This window comes from Lupinus angustifolius, chromosome LG11 (genome assembly GCF_001865875.1).
Source record: "Lupinus angustifolius cultivar Tanjil chromosome LG11, LupAngTanjil_v1.0, whole genome shotgun sequence".
Classification (NCBI taxonomy): domain Eukaryota; kingdom Viridiplantae; phylum Streptophyta; class Magnoliopsida; order Fabales; family Fabaceae; genus Lupinus; species Lupinus angustifolius.
In genome coordinates, this window is record NC_032019.1 from 35,244,081 (window position 1) to 35,264,622 (window position 20,542).

Sequence of the window (20,542 nt, forward strand, 5' to 3'; positions counted from 1 at the left end):
GTCCTTGTCAATAGAGAGTAAGAAATATTATTGATTATACAAAAAAATGTCACCTTTATATATTAATTAATATTGAATCTTAAATAAAATGTAAGTAATATTTTAATTTAATTTTATTAATCCAAATAACTAGTGTAAAAGATAATCATCTAAAAAAGTGTATAGTTGGAGAAAGACAACAAATATAGCATGAAGACAATTAATATATTTGTTTAAGATATGTTTTTATAATGAGATAAATAAATAAAAACAATATAATATTTCATATGTGTAACACATTGTACTTTTACTACAAAAATATTTGCTTCTGAGTTAGTTTAATTTAAATTTAAAAGTACAAGGGCAAAATCATGCAATCAAGATTGAATTGAGTGTTTGTCCAATGGCACAAAATCATAGTGGATTGATTATATCATTTTAAGCTAAATGCAAAGGTTCAATTCATAAAAGTGACGTTAATTATAAAATGATAATTATATCTCGTGAAAATGATTAATTTTTTATCTATATCAAATTTAGGTGGCAAAAATATATGCTCCACAAATGAGATATTCATAAATTAAATTATTTTTAATTATATATTATAGTTTTTATTATTATTTCTTTATGCATAATTTTTTAGTTGGTAGTCTCTATGCATTGTCATCACTAATCAGAGTACAAAGTCAAATGGGATTCGTGTAATTTTTGACATATTATTTTTTTGTACTATTAAAGTATCTAGAAAATAAGAGTGGTTACACAATTGAATATTTTAAAGTAGTTGAAAATCTTGGTCTCACTAAAAATATTTTTTTGTTATTTTTAAATGATAAAAAATGTAATGATAGTTAAGGGAGAAAACATGTAAGTCCGCCTATCAGGGACTTATTACTTAGTCTATAACAACCTAGGTCGGATCAGACTTTTTTCGTGAAAATGTCAGACTTAGGCTTTTTGAAAAACATATTTACTTTAAAAGGTCAATTAAGTCTAACACGCCGACCTATTTAGTTATATTATGCAATATATTTATATTATACAATTTTAATATAAGTAATATTATAATATATATGTCATGTTAATATAAAAATGCATACAAAAATATAATTTAATTGTCAGGGTTAGAAAAAATCTAATTAAAAGTAGGAATATTATCATATTTTTATGTATATGTGATGACATGTTTCAAAATTATATAGTATAACAGACATTTAAACAGACTAACAAGTTAAACTAGACTTTTAAACACGTCAGACCTGGCCTTTAAAAAAAATTAAACATGCTAACATGTCAGGCTCAGACTCTTATATGCTTATAGGTTAGACTTATTTAAGGCAAAGTTTGGTCTGACTTGTTTCCACTTTGACTGATAGTGCACCTCATAACTCCATAAGTGCATTGAATTATACCTTAGTGCATCAAGTTAGAAAGGACATATCAAGTGGCACTTTGGTGCCCCGAACCAAAAGGGAAGACCAATGGTATAGGTTAAATGTGTATATATATAAATATATGTCGACAATGTAAGAGTTTTATATATTATTAATCTATGATGTACTATTCATTTTTAGTAAGAATTAATTCTTCAGAAAAATGAATATAAAAATGGTCGATACTATGATAATTGTGTATAAATTTTAAATCTAATTAAATTTAATATCTGTTAAATTGTAGTGCAGATAACTTTTTATATAAATAAATAATTTAAATAACATTTTACGCACAAAAATACTTTTATAACAAAGTCGACAATTTTAAAGAAATACTAACCTTAAAAATAATTCGGTCTAGTGATGTAAGTTTAATTTATGGGAGTCATATCTGTTAGGAAATACGTTTAGACACTTTAAAATAAATTAGTTTCTTACTCATAAGTTGAATAGAAAGATTTAAATATACAAAAATGTGTGAAAAGGTCCTACACCTTTGACTTGAAAAGCAAAACAATCTCTAAATTTTGAAATGTATAAATAAATCATTCAATTATAATTCAGGTGTAAAATAATCCAAATATGTTTGAAACGTGGAAGTTTGGACTAGAGGACTAAGTCGTATATGAATGAATGAATGATTTTGAACTTTTGTAACATATTGAATTTGGGATGAAAAATCAAACAACAACAAAAATTTTGAAGCACAAAAACGTGTCCCACAATTGGTTATTATGCAACGAAATCCTTCAAATTTAGCTAGCGTATTCAACGGGTGTTGGTTTAAGTGGTATATGTTTGATTTCTCTTAAATAAAGTATTGAGTTCGAGTTTTGTGGATGAAAAAATACCTGCTGGGAGTGTTAGCCCCACATATCTATAGATGTTCCTAACTCGGACATGATTGACTCTAATGCGAGAATACCTGTGAGAAGCAAAAAAAAACTTTTGTATACCAACAATGTCTTAGTCCAATGGTATAGGACCATGCTAAATCTTCTGGATGACCAAACAGTTAAGAGTTCGATTCCTGGGAGCCACACTTGTTGAGAGGAGCAGTAATGAACCCCGAAAGGATTAGTTCTTTACCCAAAAAAAACTGAGGAATACCATTGGTAGTAAAAAAAAACTATTTTGCCTTGATCAATAATGTGTTATTATAATAGTATAAGATTCTTTTATATTCTCATAAAGATAAAAAATGAACAATTCGATTCCTAATAGCAACAATTGTTAGAATAAGTAGTCATATACTTTAAAATTGATTAATTCGATTAATCATCCCATCAAGAAATTAAGAACCTTCTTACACCTTTTTGTAATGCACTTTAAAGACTATTCTACACTTATATTAAATTTAATAATATTTTTGAAATTTGGAGATTGTATTTGAAGAAATCTATTTTTTAGATTTCCCCCTTAACCTTATTTTCCTCATTTTATGTTTTCTTGAAATCCTAAATTATTTTGTATATCAATATTATAAAAGAACTAATCCTTTTAGAATATATGGTTACTCATTTCAACAACTATTTATTATAAGAAATTAAACTTTTAATCTTACCCTAATATGATACATATGAATTATGTGAAACCTGACATCATTAAATCAACCCCTGTTTGATCACGATCCTCAAGATTTGGTTTTGAAAGGAAATAGATAGAAATCGAAGACCTAATAATGGTAGAGTTTTTTTATGATATGATTTAGCTTAAAACTCGACTATCGAAATTTTTTGTGTAAAAAAATATATGTATTAATATTATAAAAGTTTTTATACTAAATTATATAAAAAATAATACAAATAAATTGTGAACATCATAAATCTTTACGCTGGAATGTAGATATTACATTTTTTTTGTTTGCTAGATTGTTTTTTTCAGCACTAATTAAATTATCCTTTAATCCATTCTCTTCCCTTTTGCAAAAATCCAACAATTACAACTAATTCTCTTTCATTGAAGCTCTGATTCTTACTTAGTTATCAAATCTCTTTCCTTTTTCCCTATACAGCTTCATTCTTCTGCAAATGGATCCAGCAACATTGTTTAGCACCCTCAAGGTTCGTTATTCTTCACAGATCTAAGCTTCTAAACTAAATTTTTTTTGTGGGTCATTGTAAAAATGTGTTTTTTATATATAACTAATGATGGGTTGTGTTACTATGATTGTGATCAGGGTGCAGAACCGTTCTTCCTGTTAGCGGGTCCAAATGTGATTGAATCTGAGGAACACATTATGCGCATGGCTAAGCACATTAAGACTATTGCATCTAAGTAACTATTTATCTTTATTTTCTATTATTTTAAATTGCACTACACAATTGCAGCCGCAATATTACGGTTTTTGGAGTCTCCGTAATGGCATCGTGACCCCAAGATGCGGTCGCATTGGCCGCATTTTCGTGTCGTTGCGATAAAGGCAACTTAACAGCATCCGCAATTTAAAACACTGTATTATCTGATAATGCCATTTGTTGTTGTTAATGGGGAAATTAAGGTGGTTCAATGAATGAGCTTAATTTTGATGGTAAAGTTTTATACACTATCAAATATCACTTATACGCTCTCATATCATCGAAAAGTTACGATTTTTTTGAAGTAGTTGTCACCGGCGGACTAAATACTTCTTAATTGTCTTATAATAATGAACTTCGATGTAGATAAAAAATTGTCATATGATTTATAGGATCAAATCTTGAGATATAAACATCATCTAATTTGAATGGTGATTTTTTTTCTTCTCCTGTCAATAGAACCATGCCTATGTTATGGTTTTTGTGTTATATATAATCAGTCCTAAGCTTAAATAAAATGCGACGGTTGTGCTAGACAGTTGACAACTAGCGGAAAACTTTGTCGCATCTTAATGATATGGATCGATGTCCTAAGCCATATCTGCAGGAAATATGAAAATGGAGGTGGTTCAATGAGTGATTTAAGTTCTGATCGTGAAGTTTCGTACACTATCACTTTACCCTTCATTGTGAAATCATTGGAAGTTTTTGAAGTAGTTGTTGTGTGATGAAAACCTCCTATCTCGAAGTAGTTTTCAACAGAGGGGTTTAGGATAGAAATCTGCTACATGGCAGATTTGTAGGAGCAAATAGTAAGGTCAAATCAGTATGAAAAATTATTTAGGATCAGTTATGTGGCAGTTATTATATATTTTCATTTTTAATATATTGCGTGATTGTAGACATGTATTCGGCGTGTATTTGGTAGTTTTCTTTGCAGAGATGTTCTCTGTAGGAGTTCCTGGAACTCTGAGACCGCAAGCCATTGTTGTGTTGTGTTGTAGTAGGAGACTTTGGTCTTTAGGACATTAAGTTTATTGTCTGTAATTCCCGTGTTTATTAATAAAATTCTTCAGTTTATGTCTCCTTCTATCGTTGTGGCTGTCCAACTTTTTGACGACGTGACTACTTGTGATTGAGTGATAGTATAAAAACTTTTACATTGATGATCCATAAAAAATAAATCCGTAATGGAAATGCATTTGAAATCAACTTCTTTGTAGGCTTTATGTGAAGATGAATATTCCCCCTTCCTAATATGAAGTTAATAAAGGGATTGATTTTCATCCACTGTTAATGTAAAAGTTATTTTAAACACATCATTTTAAAAGTTTGGTTACCTTAACAACTACTTGGAAAGTCAAACTCTTTTATTGACATGACGAACAAACAATGGATCAAAATTAAACCTGTAATAGATACATTATTTGACTTTATCTTTATTGATAGTTAACATGGTTTTGAACGTGTATCTTTCAGAGTTGGAATACCATTGGTTTTCAAGTCAAGCTTTGATAAAGCTAACCGAACATCATCAAAATCATTCCGTGGCCCGGGGATGGCCGAGGGATTGAAGGTTCAGATTTCTAATACTTTGTTGTAATACTTCACTTTCATGGGTTGCATCTTGATATATGGCTATAATAGTTTTGTGTAGAATCTTCATGACTTCTTTTATATATGTTAAAATAATATCGTCCTTGATATTTATCCTGGTTCCATCGGTAATTGGAGGTTTTGGAGTCAAAATTTCCGTACATCCTTATGCTAGGTTATGCATTAGGAATGCTTCTATGGTTCAAATGTCGCCTCTTACTGTGTAACCAATATTCTAGCTAAATGAAAAATATACTACACTAACTGTAGTTAAACTTCAACTCATCTTTGCTGCATGTGGAAATTACAACAGAAGTCTTACATACAAAGCAACTATGACCTTAATAGTGGTTAGCACAAGTGTTGTTAGCAATCGTTTAGTATGTTTTTTTTGACACGTGGGTTGCATCATAATAATTTTTATGTGTGAATCACAGAATTTTGTATCGGATAAAGCTACTTTTTGTAGTTGAATGCTTTTCCTTCTTTAACCTTGCTATTTTTTATTATCAGATACTTGAGAAGGTTAAAATAGCTTACGACATCCCTATAGTGACCGATGTGCACGAGAGCATCCAGGTAAAATATTTTTATTTTGCCAAAACATAAGCTTGTTGGTTTCATATATATACATATACATACATATATATATATATATCTGTGGTTGTGTTGTATAGATTCATATTTTCAACGCCTTGTTGCTTGGGTCAGATTCATGTATAGCAGTAACCATTATTTGGAATACAACCCAAGTTTAATTCTGATTATATGTTCTGAAGGGATGTCATTACTTTTCTTCTGTGTTAAAGGAAAATAAATAGCACAAGGTTTTCTACATGTGATGCCCGAAACAGTGGAAGTGCTACTTTATATAACCAATATCATGAATTAGTTTTTACCCAGATGAAATTCAAATATGTCTCTTCGCTCCTCTCATCTAATAATACTTTTGTTAAAGGGTGACCGAATGCACGATGTTCCTGGGGAGGGTAAACGGAAAGATAATTTCTATATGTTCTCCTGTTGCATGTTTGTATAGATGACCAAAGGAATTGGCTATATAGGGACAGTAATTAAAAACACATATTGCTTGTAAATCCTAGTTGACTCTCCTATCTTCCTTCATATTTCGCTCAACAATTTCATGCTATATTATCATACAAACAATAATTGAATTGATCCTTCCGACATATGCTTGCAAGGGGAGCGTGATAATGATATTTTTAGATTTCTGACTCTATCTGGATTTAAGACATGGCTCTTTCTTTTGCAGTGTGAACCTGTCGGCAAGGTTGCAGATATTATTCAGATTCCAGCATTCTTGTGTCGCCAAGTAAATAATTTTCTATCAAATTTCAAAACCCATTATAATTAGCTTGATATTAAATTTAATAGTTCGGCCAACATCAATTGTTTCATTCATTTTGCCTCCGGTGACAGACAGATCTTCTAGTTGCAGCAGCCAAAACTGGGAAAATTATCAACATCAAGAAAGGCCAGTTCTGTGCTCCTTCTGTGAGTATATCATCCCACATTATAAGTTACATTTTTAATAGTTAACAGTGACTTAGGCTTCAGTGTGAAGAATGTTCCTGTTTGTAGTATTGTTCATATGTTTCATTACGTTATGGGTATAGGTCATGGCAAATTCAGCAGAAAAGGTTCGGTTGGCTGGAAATCCTAATGTCATGGTCTGTGAAAGAGGAACTATGTTTGGATACAGTGAGTTAATAACATCTATTTTGTGGTCTTCTATATGTTTTTTTATAATGTTATCTTATAATAATCATTCAATATCGGTAATTGCTTCTACGGATCAAGTGTGGCTGCACTTATTTCAACGTGCCCATCTTTCTAGTTTCATTGTAGCCCTGTGTTCTTTTTACCTATTTAAAGTTGAAATCTCATTTTTATTTTAAGTAATATGTTTCCCACTCTCTCCTTTAATAAAAAAACTTAGCGTGTATTTGATGTTTAAGTTTACCTTAAATAAGTGAGCAGTGAAATCAACTGTCCTTTATCTTTCTGTTTTTAAAACCCGTAACTAAGTCCTTTGCCTTTTTATGTAGATGACTTGATTGTTGATCCACGTAACCTGGAGTGGTTGAGAGAAGCGAATTGTCCGGTTGTAAGTAAATACTTTCTTCTTCTTCTTCTTCTTCTTCTTCCACAAAAGCTCACAATTCTTCCCGCTCTGTAACTTAGGAGAAGGCTGATTCAATAGTCCTATAAAATGTTTTTCTTCACCTCAATATATTATCTAATTGTTTGTTGCTGGTTTACCAATGACTCTTATCAATAGTCTTATGTAGTATTCTTCAGCAAGAGTATTTTACTTTGAGTTCAGTATACAAAGAATTGATTCTTATCGGTTCAGAGGGCCTATTTCATCATTTTCGTCTTTTGACCAAATAGTATATAACATTTTCTCTTCTCGTGATCCAAAATTAATATAATAGTTATTTGCTCAATTTACGAATTCAGTAAGAAGAGAACCAGAGTGCATTTAGTTGCCTATTTGTGTGAATGAGATTGAACTTCATCTTTCCTATGCCCTTATTGTAGAAAAGTCAAATATTTGATTATATCTTTACCTCAGGTAGCTGATATAACACACTCGCTACAACAGCCAGCTGGAAAGAAGGTGAGTTTAATGTTAATTCCGACATTTGTTTAATATAGTATGGTTTTGCAACCATTCCTGAACTATATATTTCATGTAAAATTATTTTAGACTATAATGCTTTTGAAAATCATGAAGGGAGGCATAAACCTATATTTCTTGAGTGTTGGTGATCTGTTAGAATATTTGGTTTTTGTGTTTTTTGGGTACTGCCAAAGGTATCCCCCCTCACCTTTTTGGGTAAGGAACTAATTCCTTACGGGGTGCATGACTGCTCCTCCCAGGAATCAAACCCTTAACTTTTTGGTCTTTTTGGAGATCGAGCGGGGCCTTATACCACTAGACCAACGCCTTATTATTATGTTACTCTTAGTCCCCTTGGACCATGCTTGTACTGTAGTTGGTACTTGGTAGAACTCGGCGTAGATTATTAGTATAGGTTGGAATTTTTAGTGGTTTGTATTTAACAACCACTAGTTTCCTCCTACTCTCCATAATTTCACTAGTTTCAAATTGTACATTTCCATTGGCCATGTATATATGTGAATACCTTATAGGCAAAAGTGTCTATTGTTTAATTTCAATAGGAGAATTAGAGTATAATTTTATTTTAGGATTCATGATTCCATAAGTTTGAGTTTAGCTTTTATTGTTTGATGATTCATGAGCATCATTCAGAATCTTCAAGTATTGTTTTTGTAAACATGCTTCTATGCTATGTTCCATTAATATTATTTCATTGTTTCTTTGCACATTGTAATATATCGAAATCTTTATGTATATTTACTTTGAAGTTTGAATCCAACCATCAGATAATTTTCTCGATCAAGCTTTTCAATTGGTCTGATTAATGTTTTACTTCCATGTAAAGTTGGATGGCGGCGGTGTTGCAAGTGGAGGTCTTCGAGAACTAATACCTTGTATTGCAAGGACAGCAGTAGCCGTTGGGGTAGACGGGATCTTCATGGAGGTAGCTGAAGCCATTTACATTTTATTAGTATTATTGAAAAAGAAAGTAATTTTGGTAAAGTTTCCGGTATATATATTTATAATACCCATGATTCCAAGATTTGAATCTTTATCTATTTAGTGTTCTATCAATGAGCTTCTAAAATACTTATTGGATATTCAGGTGCACGACGATCCACTGAATGCGCCGGTCGATGGTCCAACACAGTGGGTAAGTTGCCCCCTTATTATAACTATTCAGATTCATAAACATCATTCCTTGCAACATTTATTTTCCTTTGGTTGCTATGTATATTCTTTTGATCAAATAGAACAACATTTAATGAACTGCTTACAAAATCCCTTATTTTTGCAGCCTCTGCGCCATTTCGAGGAGCTACTTGAAGAGCTTGTAGCTATTTCTGTAAGTCTGTTGCTTGAAATTCATGATCCTAGAGTATTGATAACCCTGAATTAGCATCTGATTTTTATATTGTGTTTTGCTTTGTTTTTCACATCGTTGTCCTATATCGCAGAGATTCGATAAAGTTTTTTATTGGCCTTCGACTGCCTGATATAACCTTTACCTTTTATCCGACTTCGGACCCTCTATGTATATCATCAATCGCTTAGAGGCCTAGAAAAACTATTGGCGAAATGAGTATGAAAGATTTAGAAATCAATGCTTCGTTAACAAACATAGTTTATGATATAGCATGACCCCATTTAGTTGTATTAAGACTTGGTTGTTGTTGTTTTGCTTTGCTTTTTTGAACCAATGTATTTTATCGACATATTGTAGAGGGTAAGCAAAGGGAAGCAACAATTCAACATTGATCTCACACCATTTCGCGAATAGTAAGATCGGTAAGCAAAGCTTCTTATTGTCATTTTATTTTCATAAATATTTCATTTTCTCAATAGTCTTCTTCCTCGTGCACTAGGTCGCATTTTTTTTAATAAATTACAATCCTACTTCTTCGTCGATAATGGGCTAAAGTTGCAGACTATATGCTATAAAAAGCATTTCATTGTCTTTCAGAAACCCATAACAATGATTTAAAAGCAAAGATTTCACCTGCTATATATGAAATATCCTTCAAAAGATCATGTAAATCAATATACCATTGATTTATAAGACTTAAAAATCAAAACTTGGAACTGAAGTAATCTTAAAAGTCATATAACATAAGTATGACATTGACCAATCTATAAGTTATAAACAAACTTGATGTAAAGTTTTAAACTTGTAGCACAAGGCATGACCATTTGTTATTTGAGTGGAATCAGAAATGTTTTTTTTCTTCCTATTTTAAAGTGTAAATGCATACACATTTGGTTTAATGTAAATTTTGATGCAGGTGATGAATTTGAGCTATGTTGCATGTAATTCCAAGCATTGGTTTCATAGGATATGAAGGCAAAACATTCTTAAATTCTGTACTGCTTTATTAGTAGGATTTATACTGAAAACCATTATTCTATGATCCATGTTTTGGTGACTGATTTTGGTCCTAGATTCTTGTACCATTTAATCATGTCAGATACTAAAGTCATGCCATGTGGATGTAAGAACTGTTCAATGCATATTTTCCTAGTTTTAGGATATGCTTACCGCAAAGACTTGCGTGAAGACGAAACCATATAAAAACAACTAATAAGATCTTGACAACATATTAATATTTTAATTTTAATTAAACTTAATCTTAAATTATAGCATCAAACATCATAAAATGTATTTATCTTCAAATATGATGTGTTACATGCGTCTCTATACAAGTTTTTCTCCCACAAAGTTTATGATAAATAAGTAGAAATTTTGGTTCAAGATCAAGAAGTTTAATTTCAAGATGCCCAATCATATATGGTGTTAATGTTTGTGAACTCAAATGCACTTTAAATGTTACTCACTTAAATACAGGAGTATAAAATTTATGCACCGACAATATAAATATTTATACACAAAGTGTATTATCCATCTTTCATTTAGATTATTTTTTTAAAGAGTCAATAATGATTGAAAATGAATAAAGAATGATGCAGTGATAGTTTGAAAAACTATTACACTATTAGTATATATATCTTTTTCTATATATATATATATTGTAACTACAATCACCTCAACTAGTTAAGGTCAAAATATATGTAAAGTGTGATTTCTAAGATTGAAATCCCAAATTTTAAGGGTATGTTTATAAGATAAGATATCATATGAAATGCTTGAAAACTATAAATAATTTATGAAATGACTTTAATTATTACCTTACATTTTTTTTCTTCTCCAAAACAAACTCACAAACTTTATTAATAAAAAAACTAATGTTTTAATTCATTGTTTTCAAGCAAATGAGAAAATAAATTAGGATAATAATAAATGAGAGTTGAACTTAAAACCTTGATAGAATTTGATGGAGTGGCTTCATAATTTTTGATGGTGTTACATGAAAACTTATGGAAGATGAATAAGTTTCATAAGTAAAAGTTACCGAACAAAAATAGTCAACGTAAGAGGTGAAAATATCAAAAGATTGTTTTTACATTATGTATAAATATTTTAAACCCTTTACTTATGGATTCTCGTAAAGAATACACTAATTTGTAAGGTTATTAGGACCGGACCAAACTATCACTCGCTTAAATAGACCGTCACGTACACCATAAAAATTGGAAACCCTTTCCAAGCCATTTTGGGCCATCGGAAAACCGGTCCAACCGGGTTAGACCGGGTAAAATCGGAATAACCCCGTTGGTTAAACTGACTGACTATAAGAAATTAAAAAAAAAAAACACAATGCAGTAAAAAATGTAACTGTACAGTACACAATAATTCTTCTTGCATTATGCAAAACATGATATTGATAAGTATGTTATTCACGTATTTTAATTAATTATATAATATATGTATATATATGATATTATAATATTGCCCGGTCGGACCGGACGACCTAACCAGTTAGAACCTATACTTAACTTCTTCCAGTTTGATGTTCGGCTCTATGAATTTAAAGTTTAAATCAAAGGTCAAATTACCCGCTATCATAATTTTATATATAATGCTTATATTTTAACTAACTTTATGTTTTATTTTTTTAGTGCTCTTCCATTGATAAAGAAAATTAATGTCTTTCCAAATATATGACAAGCTTAAACAACACAATCAAATAGATGATATTTTATATTGTTTAAGATATACTCTATATCCATATAAAAGTTATATTAAATCTTAAATAATTATTGATCCAAGAAAAGTATATGTAACTTTCCTTCTTGCCAAATTTTATATTTCTAATTTTATTTTTATTTAACTCGATTAGTTTTTGTATGAGAGGCAAAAGTAGCCAAAAATGTATAAATATGATGATAAAGATACAAAATAACCCTAATAAAAATATCATAATTAATGGAGAGAATAGTGATAGGAAGAACAAAGTCGACTAATGAAGGATTAGTGTTAACATCTAAACATATGAGGAGAACTCAACCCAAAAGACCGATCTATTAGTTGAGAAAACTTCATGGCTTAAGTACCACATTGAGTTTATTACTCTACTCAATGTGAGACTCCTAACAATTAGTCTTCTACCTTATGATAATACGGTATGACGATATCTCGTTAAAAAGAGGAGAGACACTTACTCCAAGAATAAGTTTTTTAAACATGCTTCTCATCATAACTCGCAATTTTAGGTAAATCTAATTGATTTTTAAACTTAATTTTATAATAATTATAATTAACTTTTTGATATATTAATTATAATTTTATTCCATTTTTTTATTGCAAGAAATATGATAATTAATTAAACTTTTGATATCTTCTAAATATAATTCTCATCCTTTTCAAAAGGTTGGGCTTAATACCAACGGAAGTGGTACATGCTTGATTTCACAGTTCAGATACGATTGCATCGTGTGTGAGGATAAAGAAAAAAAAAGCTCCCCTTAATACTCTATACTAATACATAACCAAATTAAAATATGACATAGATTCCCCTATCGTATTCAAATTAGGGTTTAAGTTAGGGTTCTTTGATCTGCATAATCTTTTTGCGATTCATTGGGAATTTCATTTCTTCTGATTGCGTAGGTAAAGAAAGTTGCGAAGAATGCCTCCAAGAGTGGTGAAGAGAGGTGCCGCAAGGAGAATGTTAATAGCAGCGAAGGAATCTTCCAACGCTACAATTCAGAATCAGAAGAAGAATCATGAAGCAGATGAGGAGTTTTTGAATCATGAACAAAGCCCTGTTGTTGAGGAAGAGAAGGATAAGAATTCTGTTGTTGCTGTTGAAGATAAAATCATTGATGTGAAAAGTAAATCCCTTCTCTTTAATATAAATTATATATGAAATGCTTATTATGATAGTTATTTGATATGGGGTTTGTGAAAATATCAAATTTTTGGTTTTGTTGGCTTTAAATTTGGTCATCAATATTTTTTTGGTTTCTGTATTATTATGGAAGGTTTCTGTTGTTTTTGAATTTTTGGTTCTATTGTAATATCCTAATTTGATTGTTTTAGGATTTTTCTAGTGAAATTATAGTTTGATCATGTAGTGAGGGAAATCTGGAAATTGGGAATCTGATTATCATGTAAGTGTAATTTGAACCGAGAATGATGAAGATTGATTTATTGAGTATGGATTAGCATAATTTAATAAATAATATGATATTGGAAAGATTGTGTAGTTTTGACTGGGATGATTTTAAATATTTATTTTATGGCAGACGATGTAGAGAAAGTTAACGAGTCCATAGATGAATATGAAAAAGATGAGCAATTAGATTTGGAGGATAATTATCCTGAGTATGAAAACGAGGAGGATGGTGGAGTCGATTATGATGAGAAGGGAATTGAGGAAGATGATGGTCAGGAGGTGGGATATGAAGTAGAGGAAGACCCTGAAGAGGATGTGGGTGAAGGAGAGAGTGATACGGGTGACGAAGAAGTTGAATATGTTTATGAAGAAGTTGAAGAAGATGATGATGATGGTGAGCATGATGAGCATGCAGGTGAGGAGCATGAGCCTGAAAAGACGGCTGATGCGGATGAAGTGGTACACCATGAACTTGTGACTGAGAGGAGGAAGCAGAGGGAATTTGAAGTATTCGTCGGGGGCTTAGATAAGGATGCTACTGAGGATGATCTAAGGAAGGTTTTCAGTGAAGTTGGGGTGGTTATTGAAGTCAGGCTGGTGATGAACCCTCACACTAAAAAGAACAAGGGATTTGCATTCTTGCGTTTTGAAACTGTTGAACAAGCTAAAAGAGCAATAGCAGATCTGAAAAATCCAGTGGTAATCATTGATCTTCTCCGTGGTTAGAACAGATTTAAATTGTTAGCGTATTGAATCATGTTTTCATCACTGCAATTTCAGATTAATGGCAAACAATGTGGTGTTGCTCCATGTCAGGACAATGATACCCTCCATTTGGGTAATATATGCAAGAGATGGACAAAAGAAGCTGTAAGTTCCTTTCTTGGTCTATTTCTTGTCACATACAAGGCCTGAGTTATGCTTACCAGTGATCTATCAAGCATGGGCATGGCTGAAAGCCATCCATATCCCTACAGGATAAGTATATGGTACGGTTATGTGTACGATACGACATATTCTTGCCCAGTACACCTTTGTACTACTTCGAAGAAAAACAATAAGCTGAGTATGGTTTGGATATCACCCTGTTCAGTTTGCTTCAAACCTGTACTGCTTGGTTCAAAATCTTTAATTTCATAGTCGACAAATCTTCAGTTTCCTAATCTTGTTTGAAGATAAGTTCCCTACCATAATCCTATTTGAAGGATGGAACTCTAAACGAAATCTGTTTCTCATTCTCAGACCATGATGTGAGCATTCTCCCATTCCTTGTAAAATAACATAAAAAGTGACAAACCGCGTACCCGGTAACTACGGTTGTGCCGCTGAGAATTTATATTTTTTCTCTAAACGGAGGATTCTATCCTACTTCTATACAGAAGCATTTACAAAGTAATAGCACTAAAGATGTTTCTCTTGTCTCTTTTATATACTTCACTTTTTTCTTATATTTTTGAGTGAGTACTATTATTATGTGATTTAAGATTTGTATTACACTCTTCCGTACCTGTATACAAGCAACCTAGGTAGCAACTATGAAGTTTTTAACTTTTCATGCAACTTCTGGTTCCAGTTAAAGGAGAAGTTGAAACATTATGGAGTTGAGAATGTTGATGAATTGACTTTAGTAGAAGATAGTAACAATGAGGGAATGAACCGCGGATTTGCATTTTTGGACTTTTCATCTCATTCAGATGCTAAGGTAGCCTATAAGCGACTGCAGAAGAGAGATGTTATGTTTGGAGTTGATAAGCCTGCAAAGGTTTCCTTTGCAGACTCCTTTACTGAGCTGGGTGATGGAATTGTGAGAGAGGTATTTTTCTGAATCTGAATTCTATTTTAACAGCAAGGATAATAATATAGAACATGTGTAGTGCTTTGCTCAACCTTATTGAATCATTTGGACTTTCTATAATCATCTATTTTGGCTTGCGACACCTGTAGTGGTTATTTATTTCATAGATTGCTTTTGGATGTGTTAAGATTCCATCTCAAAACCAATTGGCAATGAGAGGAGTAGCCTAACATGTATTTAAACTATTCTAGGAGAAATAGGTAGACAATGTGGGACTAACTTCCCAACATGCCCCTCCATAGAAGTCTGATGAACCAGGTGAAGGGTTACCTTTGACCCATGATTAAAGGACATCTTTTGGCCCATGACAACCGGAAAGAAGTTGGGTTTTGGGTTTGATACCATGTTAATGTTCCATATCTCAAAACCAATTAGCAATGAGAGGAGTAGCCCAATAAGTATTTAAACCATGTCTCGGATAGGCGGTGTGGGACTTACTTCCCAACAAGATGTTGTAACTTTATTTTCTACTTATTATTTTTTAAAATACTGTGGGCTTATTTTTTAGGGTTGATTGTTAAATTTCTACAAATATAGCCTAGATTAATTTTGAGGGTGGACAGAATGAAGCCTTATTAGTTTTGTTGTGAGGACAAGCAAGCAATTTGATGTTTAATGTGTTGCTATTAGCGGAGCTGTAATTTTTTCTATGAAGCTGATCAAGTGCATTCAAATTGCAGGCTAAAACTGTGTTTATTGATCCACTGCCTCCTTCATGGGATGAAGAATATGTCCGCAATCATCTTAAGAAATATGGGGAGATTGAAAAGATTGAGCTTGCAAGGAACATGCCAGCTTCCCGCAGGAAGAACTATGGATATGTGACGTTTGGTACACATGCTGCTGCTGTGGAATGTGTTGATAGCATTGCCAGTGAAGGGTTAGGTGAAGGTGACAAGGTCTGTTTTGGCTTTAATACACTTTTTATGTTAAACAGCTAAATGTAGCATTTATAATACTTATAGCTTATTTCAGGTGAAAGTTAGGGCCAAATTGTCAAGACCACTTCGGAGACGCCGTGGAAAACATGTCAGTCATGGGCCCCACACTTCTGGTCGCAAACCTAAAAAAACGGCAAGGCCTTCATGGAGTCAACCTGCACCAATTAGTCGACCTGCACCACGTAGTCGACCACCACGTACCAAACCTGCTCGTGTGGTAAGAGGAATTGGAAGCCGTGTTTCGCCAGTTAGACCAGTTAGAGTGAGAGACAGACACCCGGTTATGTCCATGCCAGTTAGAGCTAGGCCAGTGGCTCCTCCAACTAGATCCTACAATAGGAGACCAGCTGGTATGGATTATAATTTTTGTCCTAACTTTTTTTCTATTGTTAAATTTCTTTTTGAATAATACACCCTATTGTCTTGTTAGCTCCTGCATATCCAAAACATAGCACGGAGGTAGATTATGGTCGACGTGAGGATCTGCCACCTCCAAGTAGAGCTTCTATGGATTACAACTATCGGGTGTCCTCCCAAAGACAGCCATCTTATAGGGATTATCCACCCCGCAGCCCTGGTTACTATGAGCTCCCTAGAAGCACATCTCATGCTGCACCAAGGAGAGGGTATGTGGATGACAGCTATGGACAAAGGTTTGAGAGGCCTTCTCCTCCTCCTCCCTCCCATCTAAGTTATCGTGAAGGGCACCACCATGATCATGACACATTACCTGAGTTGAAACGTCCTTACAGTGCCGTAGTAAGTACTATTTCTGCACATTTACTTCAATGGTACTGTTTTGAATCTCATTAAAGTCTTGTATTTAGTAAATCATTCTTTTATTAATTTCTCATCAGGGTGATGTTCCTCCACGGTATGTGGATACTGGTGTTCGCCACTCAAGAGCACGTTTGGACTATGACTATGCAGGTAGTGCTCCACAGTATGGCGATGCTTATGGGGACAGGTTAGTTTCCTCTAAATTCGGGGGATCTTGCTTTTATCCCACCTCAACGCTTTTTTTTCTTACTTGTAACTCGTTCTTACATTACGGTTGTTAGATTCGGAAGGTCTAGTCGGGGATATAATGGTAGCAGAGGTTCTATTTCTTCACAAGACACACATGGGATGTATAGCAGTCGGCAGGGCGTGAATAATGGTGAAGGTGGAGTCTGTTGCAAATAACCTGATATGTTATTTGGAACATCAAAATTTATTTATGTAGTCCTTATATCTTTATTGTGCGTTGCTTGTCAGGTTCTTTTGGTACTACGCACTCGTCAGGTTATGGCAATGATGATTATATGTCTCGCGAAAGTGATGTAATGTTACTGGCTTTTCTCAATTTGAACTATTGTTATACATGGTTGTCTGTTACTTGCGTTCTTATATTCTTTTGTTTTGGTCCTGTAGGTTGGTGGCAGTTCCTATTCATCGATTTATTCCCGTCGGGATCTGGGTGGTAGCAGCAGTTACATGAGTGGTGGTGGATCTCGGTCTTATTATTGAGGTATGTACATCTTACAACTCCTCATCATTGCATGTTGTGACTAACTGAGGAAGCACCTTATGCAAGTACATTTCTTAAGAGAGATTTATCCATCTTGGAGTGATGGTGAGTCTCGGTGCAATAGTAAGGTCTCTTCTACCTTGTGACCCGGAGGTTACGGTTCAAATCTTGGAAATAGTCTATTTTCTTATATAAGAATGTGTATATCTAACCTCCCTGGACATCACTAGGTGGCCTTGTACGTTGTGCTGCCGGTTATTTTTGCTTAAGGGATATGAGTGGTGAAGATTGCACACTGTGATAACTAATGAATTTGTTATGAACAGATCTAATGTGATAAAAGAAGCTGCTATATACAGTAAAAGCTATCTTGGGCATTCTGTGGATGGATGCATTTAAAGTTACTTGGTTTGTGCTGTAAATTGCTGAAGTGTAATTAAACCTTAGTTTTATAAGAATGGGTGGAAAATAGGAAAAACTATAGTAAACCTAAACCTCTTTTCATTAAGGGTGTTTGGAATTTTTTCCTGCTGAATTTGTCAATGTTTTTTCTTTTATAGTCCCAAAAGGAATGTATAGCCACTTTGAATTGCATATTTTTTATTTTTCAGTGCTGTGATATTGGACAGGAATAAACCACCCACAATTTGTTGCGCGATCATTCATAGTAGCCGTGTTATGAAACCCGAGTCGAATATCAAACCGGGAAAAGGCCCAGTTATCTGCTTAACTAAATACCCAGCCCAACATTTATTAAAAAACCTAAACCTAATGCTATAGTAATCAGCCGCAACAATAATTTTATTCTTCCTTGTTTGGGTAGTGACTCTTCTTCTTCTTCTTATGCTTCTTCTTCTATTCGGGCAGATCCAAATTCCTATACAACCTGTCTTACCGACCACCACATTCTTCTCCTTTTGGGAACTGTATTTTTATTTATTGAAATTGCCCGATTTAGTGATCCGAGTTATTTCGAGTTACCTCGGGTTAACTCAGTTGAGTCGGAATTTGAATGGTCTGAAATAGCTTAAAAGTCATTCGGTTAACTGTGTGAACCAGGGTTACTTCTAAGGTTGGTCAACGGTCGGATCAGCTGGTCCGGCTTGCATATCATTGCATAGTAGTAAAAATGAGCACTCGATAAAGATATTAGTTTCCAAATATTTATATGATATAGTGTGAAGCTAAAAAGCTTGATGCACTGATAATATTTGTTGGAGTGCTTTCATAATTAAAATATCTTCAAAGTTCTCCTTCATTAGTAGCCTCAGTTCTTTCCTTAACATGGTTACATAATTTTCTCATTTATCATATGTACTATGTACAGAATTTACTGTATCTTATACCACATGTCGATTAGGTTCACCATAAAAAATATCTTATAAAATTAGTGTAACAAAAATGATAGACAAGGTAATAAGTGAACCATGTAGCCATACCACATTTTAGTTAACTATGTTGCTTCAATTTCTGCATAGCTACAATCTGATCACACCAGAATTGATAATTGACATGTGACACGAAATTATAATGATGTAGCTGCATTGAGTTGTAATGCAATTATATTAAACCTCTTTGGATGGTACTAAATTACATCAAATTCAAAAATATTTTATATTCATAGAAAAATCAGACCACAACTGCAATAACCACAATTGCAACTGATAACACAATTTAAAACACTGAAAAATACCCTTTCACCATCATCATGCTTATTATTAAATTTCATATTAATAATAAACTTTGCTAGCCTTTATCATTTCATAAAATAATAACAAAAATAAGTAATTACAATTAAAGTTTGATATATGTATGTGATATTTATGTTGAATGCTTTATTGGGTTAACCAAACCATAGTCAATAGTGAAACCATTGCAGGAAAGAGTTTCAGTAGATTGAGCTAATAATAAGAGAAGTGGAAGGAAATAGAGATATTTGCTAACCGAAAAAGAGGAACAACGATCATCTCCATTAATGAAGAGACAAATACTTAATTTTATATGTGTTTTCAATAACAAAAGTATTATTATATTATTGTTTCCTTTGTTTTTTATAGTACCTGACTCTCCATCAATAAAGAAGAAACTTCTCGAAAAAGAGAGGTGAACATAACTTTTCCTTTTTACTATTAATGTTTGGGTCATAATTAAAGTCACCGAAATTCAATGCTTGAGAAATGAGAATCTTGCGTTGATGAATATTTTGCAATTTGCATATGTATATGTCTTAACGTGCACTCAACATACAATAAATGTGATTTTTTGTACAAACATTAAATAAGAATCATGAACTATTTTGTACGAACATTAAAGAGCATAATAATTCCTTCATGTTTATAATGAAAATATATGATATAATCAAACAGAGACATCGTTAAATAAGAATATGCATGTAACAAATTATGCTATAATAGTATTCATACGAGAGACCATAAACATTATTAATTAATAATTCACAAAAATCCTTTGTTGTGAATTTGACAACAATTTTTTATTGATCTATTGATAATTTAATATTCTCTTCATACATATAAAGGAATAAAGGATAACTTTACCAGCAACGGATGTTGATTCAACTGATATATATTTGATTCCTTTCAAGCAAAGTCTTAAATTTGAGTTTTGTGGATATAAAAATGTCTACTGGGAGAGTTAGTCCCACGTACATGTATGTTCCTAGTTCAGACAAAATTATTCCCAATGCAAAGATACATTTGAGAAACAAAAAAATGACAATTTTACCAACTCATAAGAAATTAGAGAGAAAA

At 32.7% G+C, this 20,542-nt stretch overlaps 2 protein-coding genes across 5 annotated transcripts; both read left to right on the forward strand.

Annotated features, from left to right (window-relative positions):
* Positions 3,336 to 10,534, forward strand: LOC109359119 (2-dehydro-3-deoxyphosphooctonate aldolase). 2 transcript variants are annotated; one of them, XM_019603657.1, is made up of 14 exons: positions 3,336 to 3,475; positions 3,592 to 3,689; positions 5,189 to 5,285; positions 5,819 to 5,884; positions 6,579 to 6,638; positions 6,746 to 6,820; positions 6,943 to 7,027; positions 7,375 to 7,433; positions 7,905 to 7,949; positions 8,800 to 8,898; positions 9,061 to 9,108; positions 9,253 to 9,300; positions 9,679 to 9,734; positions 10,238 to 10,534. In XM_019603657.1, coding segments are annotated over exons 1-14 (870 nt in total). In that variant the 5' UTR covers positions 3,336 to 3,442; the 3' UTR covers positions 10,239 to 10,534. The 2 variants fall into 2 exon arrangements, with proteins under 2 accessions (XP_019459202.1, XP_019459201.1); XM_019603656.1 differs by having other exon boundaries at positions 9,679 to 9,743; positions 10,238 to 10,533.
* On the forward strand, positions 12,851 to 18,368 carry LOC109359981. 3 transcript variants are annotated; one of them, XM_019604695.1, is made up of 12 exons: positions 12,851 to 13,184; positions 13,599 to 14,167; positions 14,249 to 14,338; positions 15,042 to 15,281; positions 16,004 to 16,222; positions 16,299 to 16,614; positions 16,695 to 17,023; positions 17,122 to 17,231; positions 17,335 to 17,429; positions 17,522 to 17,586; positions 17,678 to 17,774; positions 18,101 to 18,111. In XM_019604695.1, the coding sequence occupies exons 1-11, from the start codon at positions 12,980 to 12,982 to the stop codon at positions 17,771 to 17,773; spliced, it is 2,334 nt and encodes a 777-aa protein (XP_019460240.1). In that variant the 5' UTR covers positions 12,851 to 12,979; the 3' UTR covers position 17,774; positions 18,101 to 18,111. The 3 variants fall into 3 exon arrangements, with proteins under 3 accessions (XP_019460240.1, XP_019460239.1, XP_019460238.1); XM_019604694.1 differs by having other exon boundaries at positions 12,852 to 13,184; positions 17,326 to 17,429; positions 17,678 to 17,776; positions 18,097 to 18,368; XM_019604693.1 differs by having other exon boundaries at positions 12,852 to 13,184; positions 17,326 to 17,429.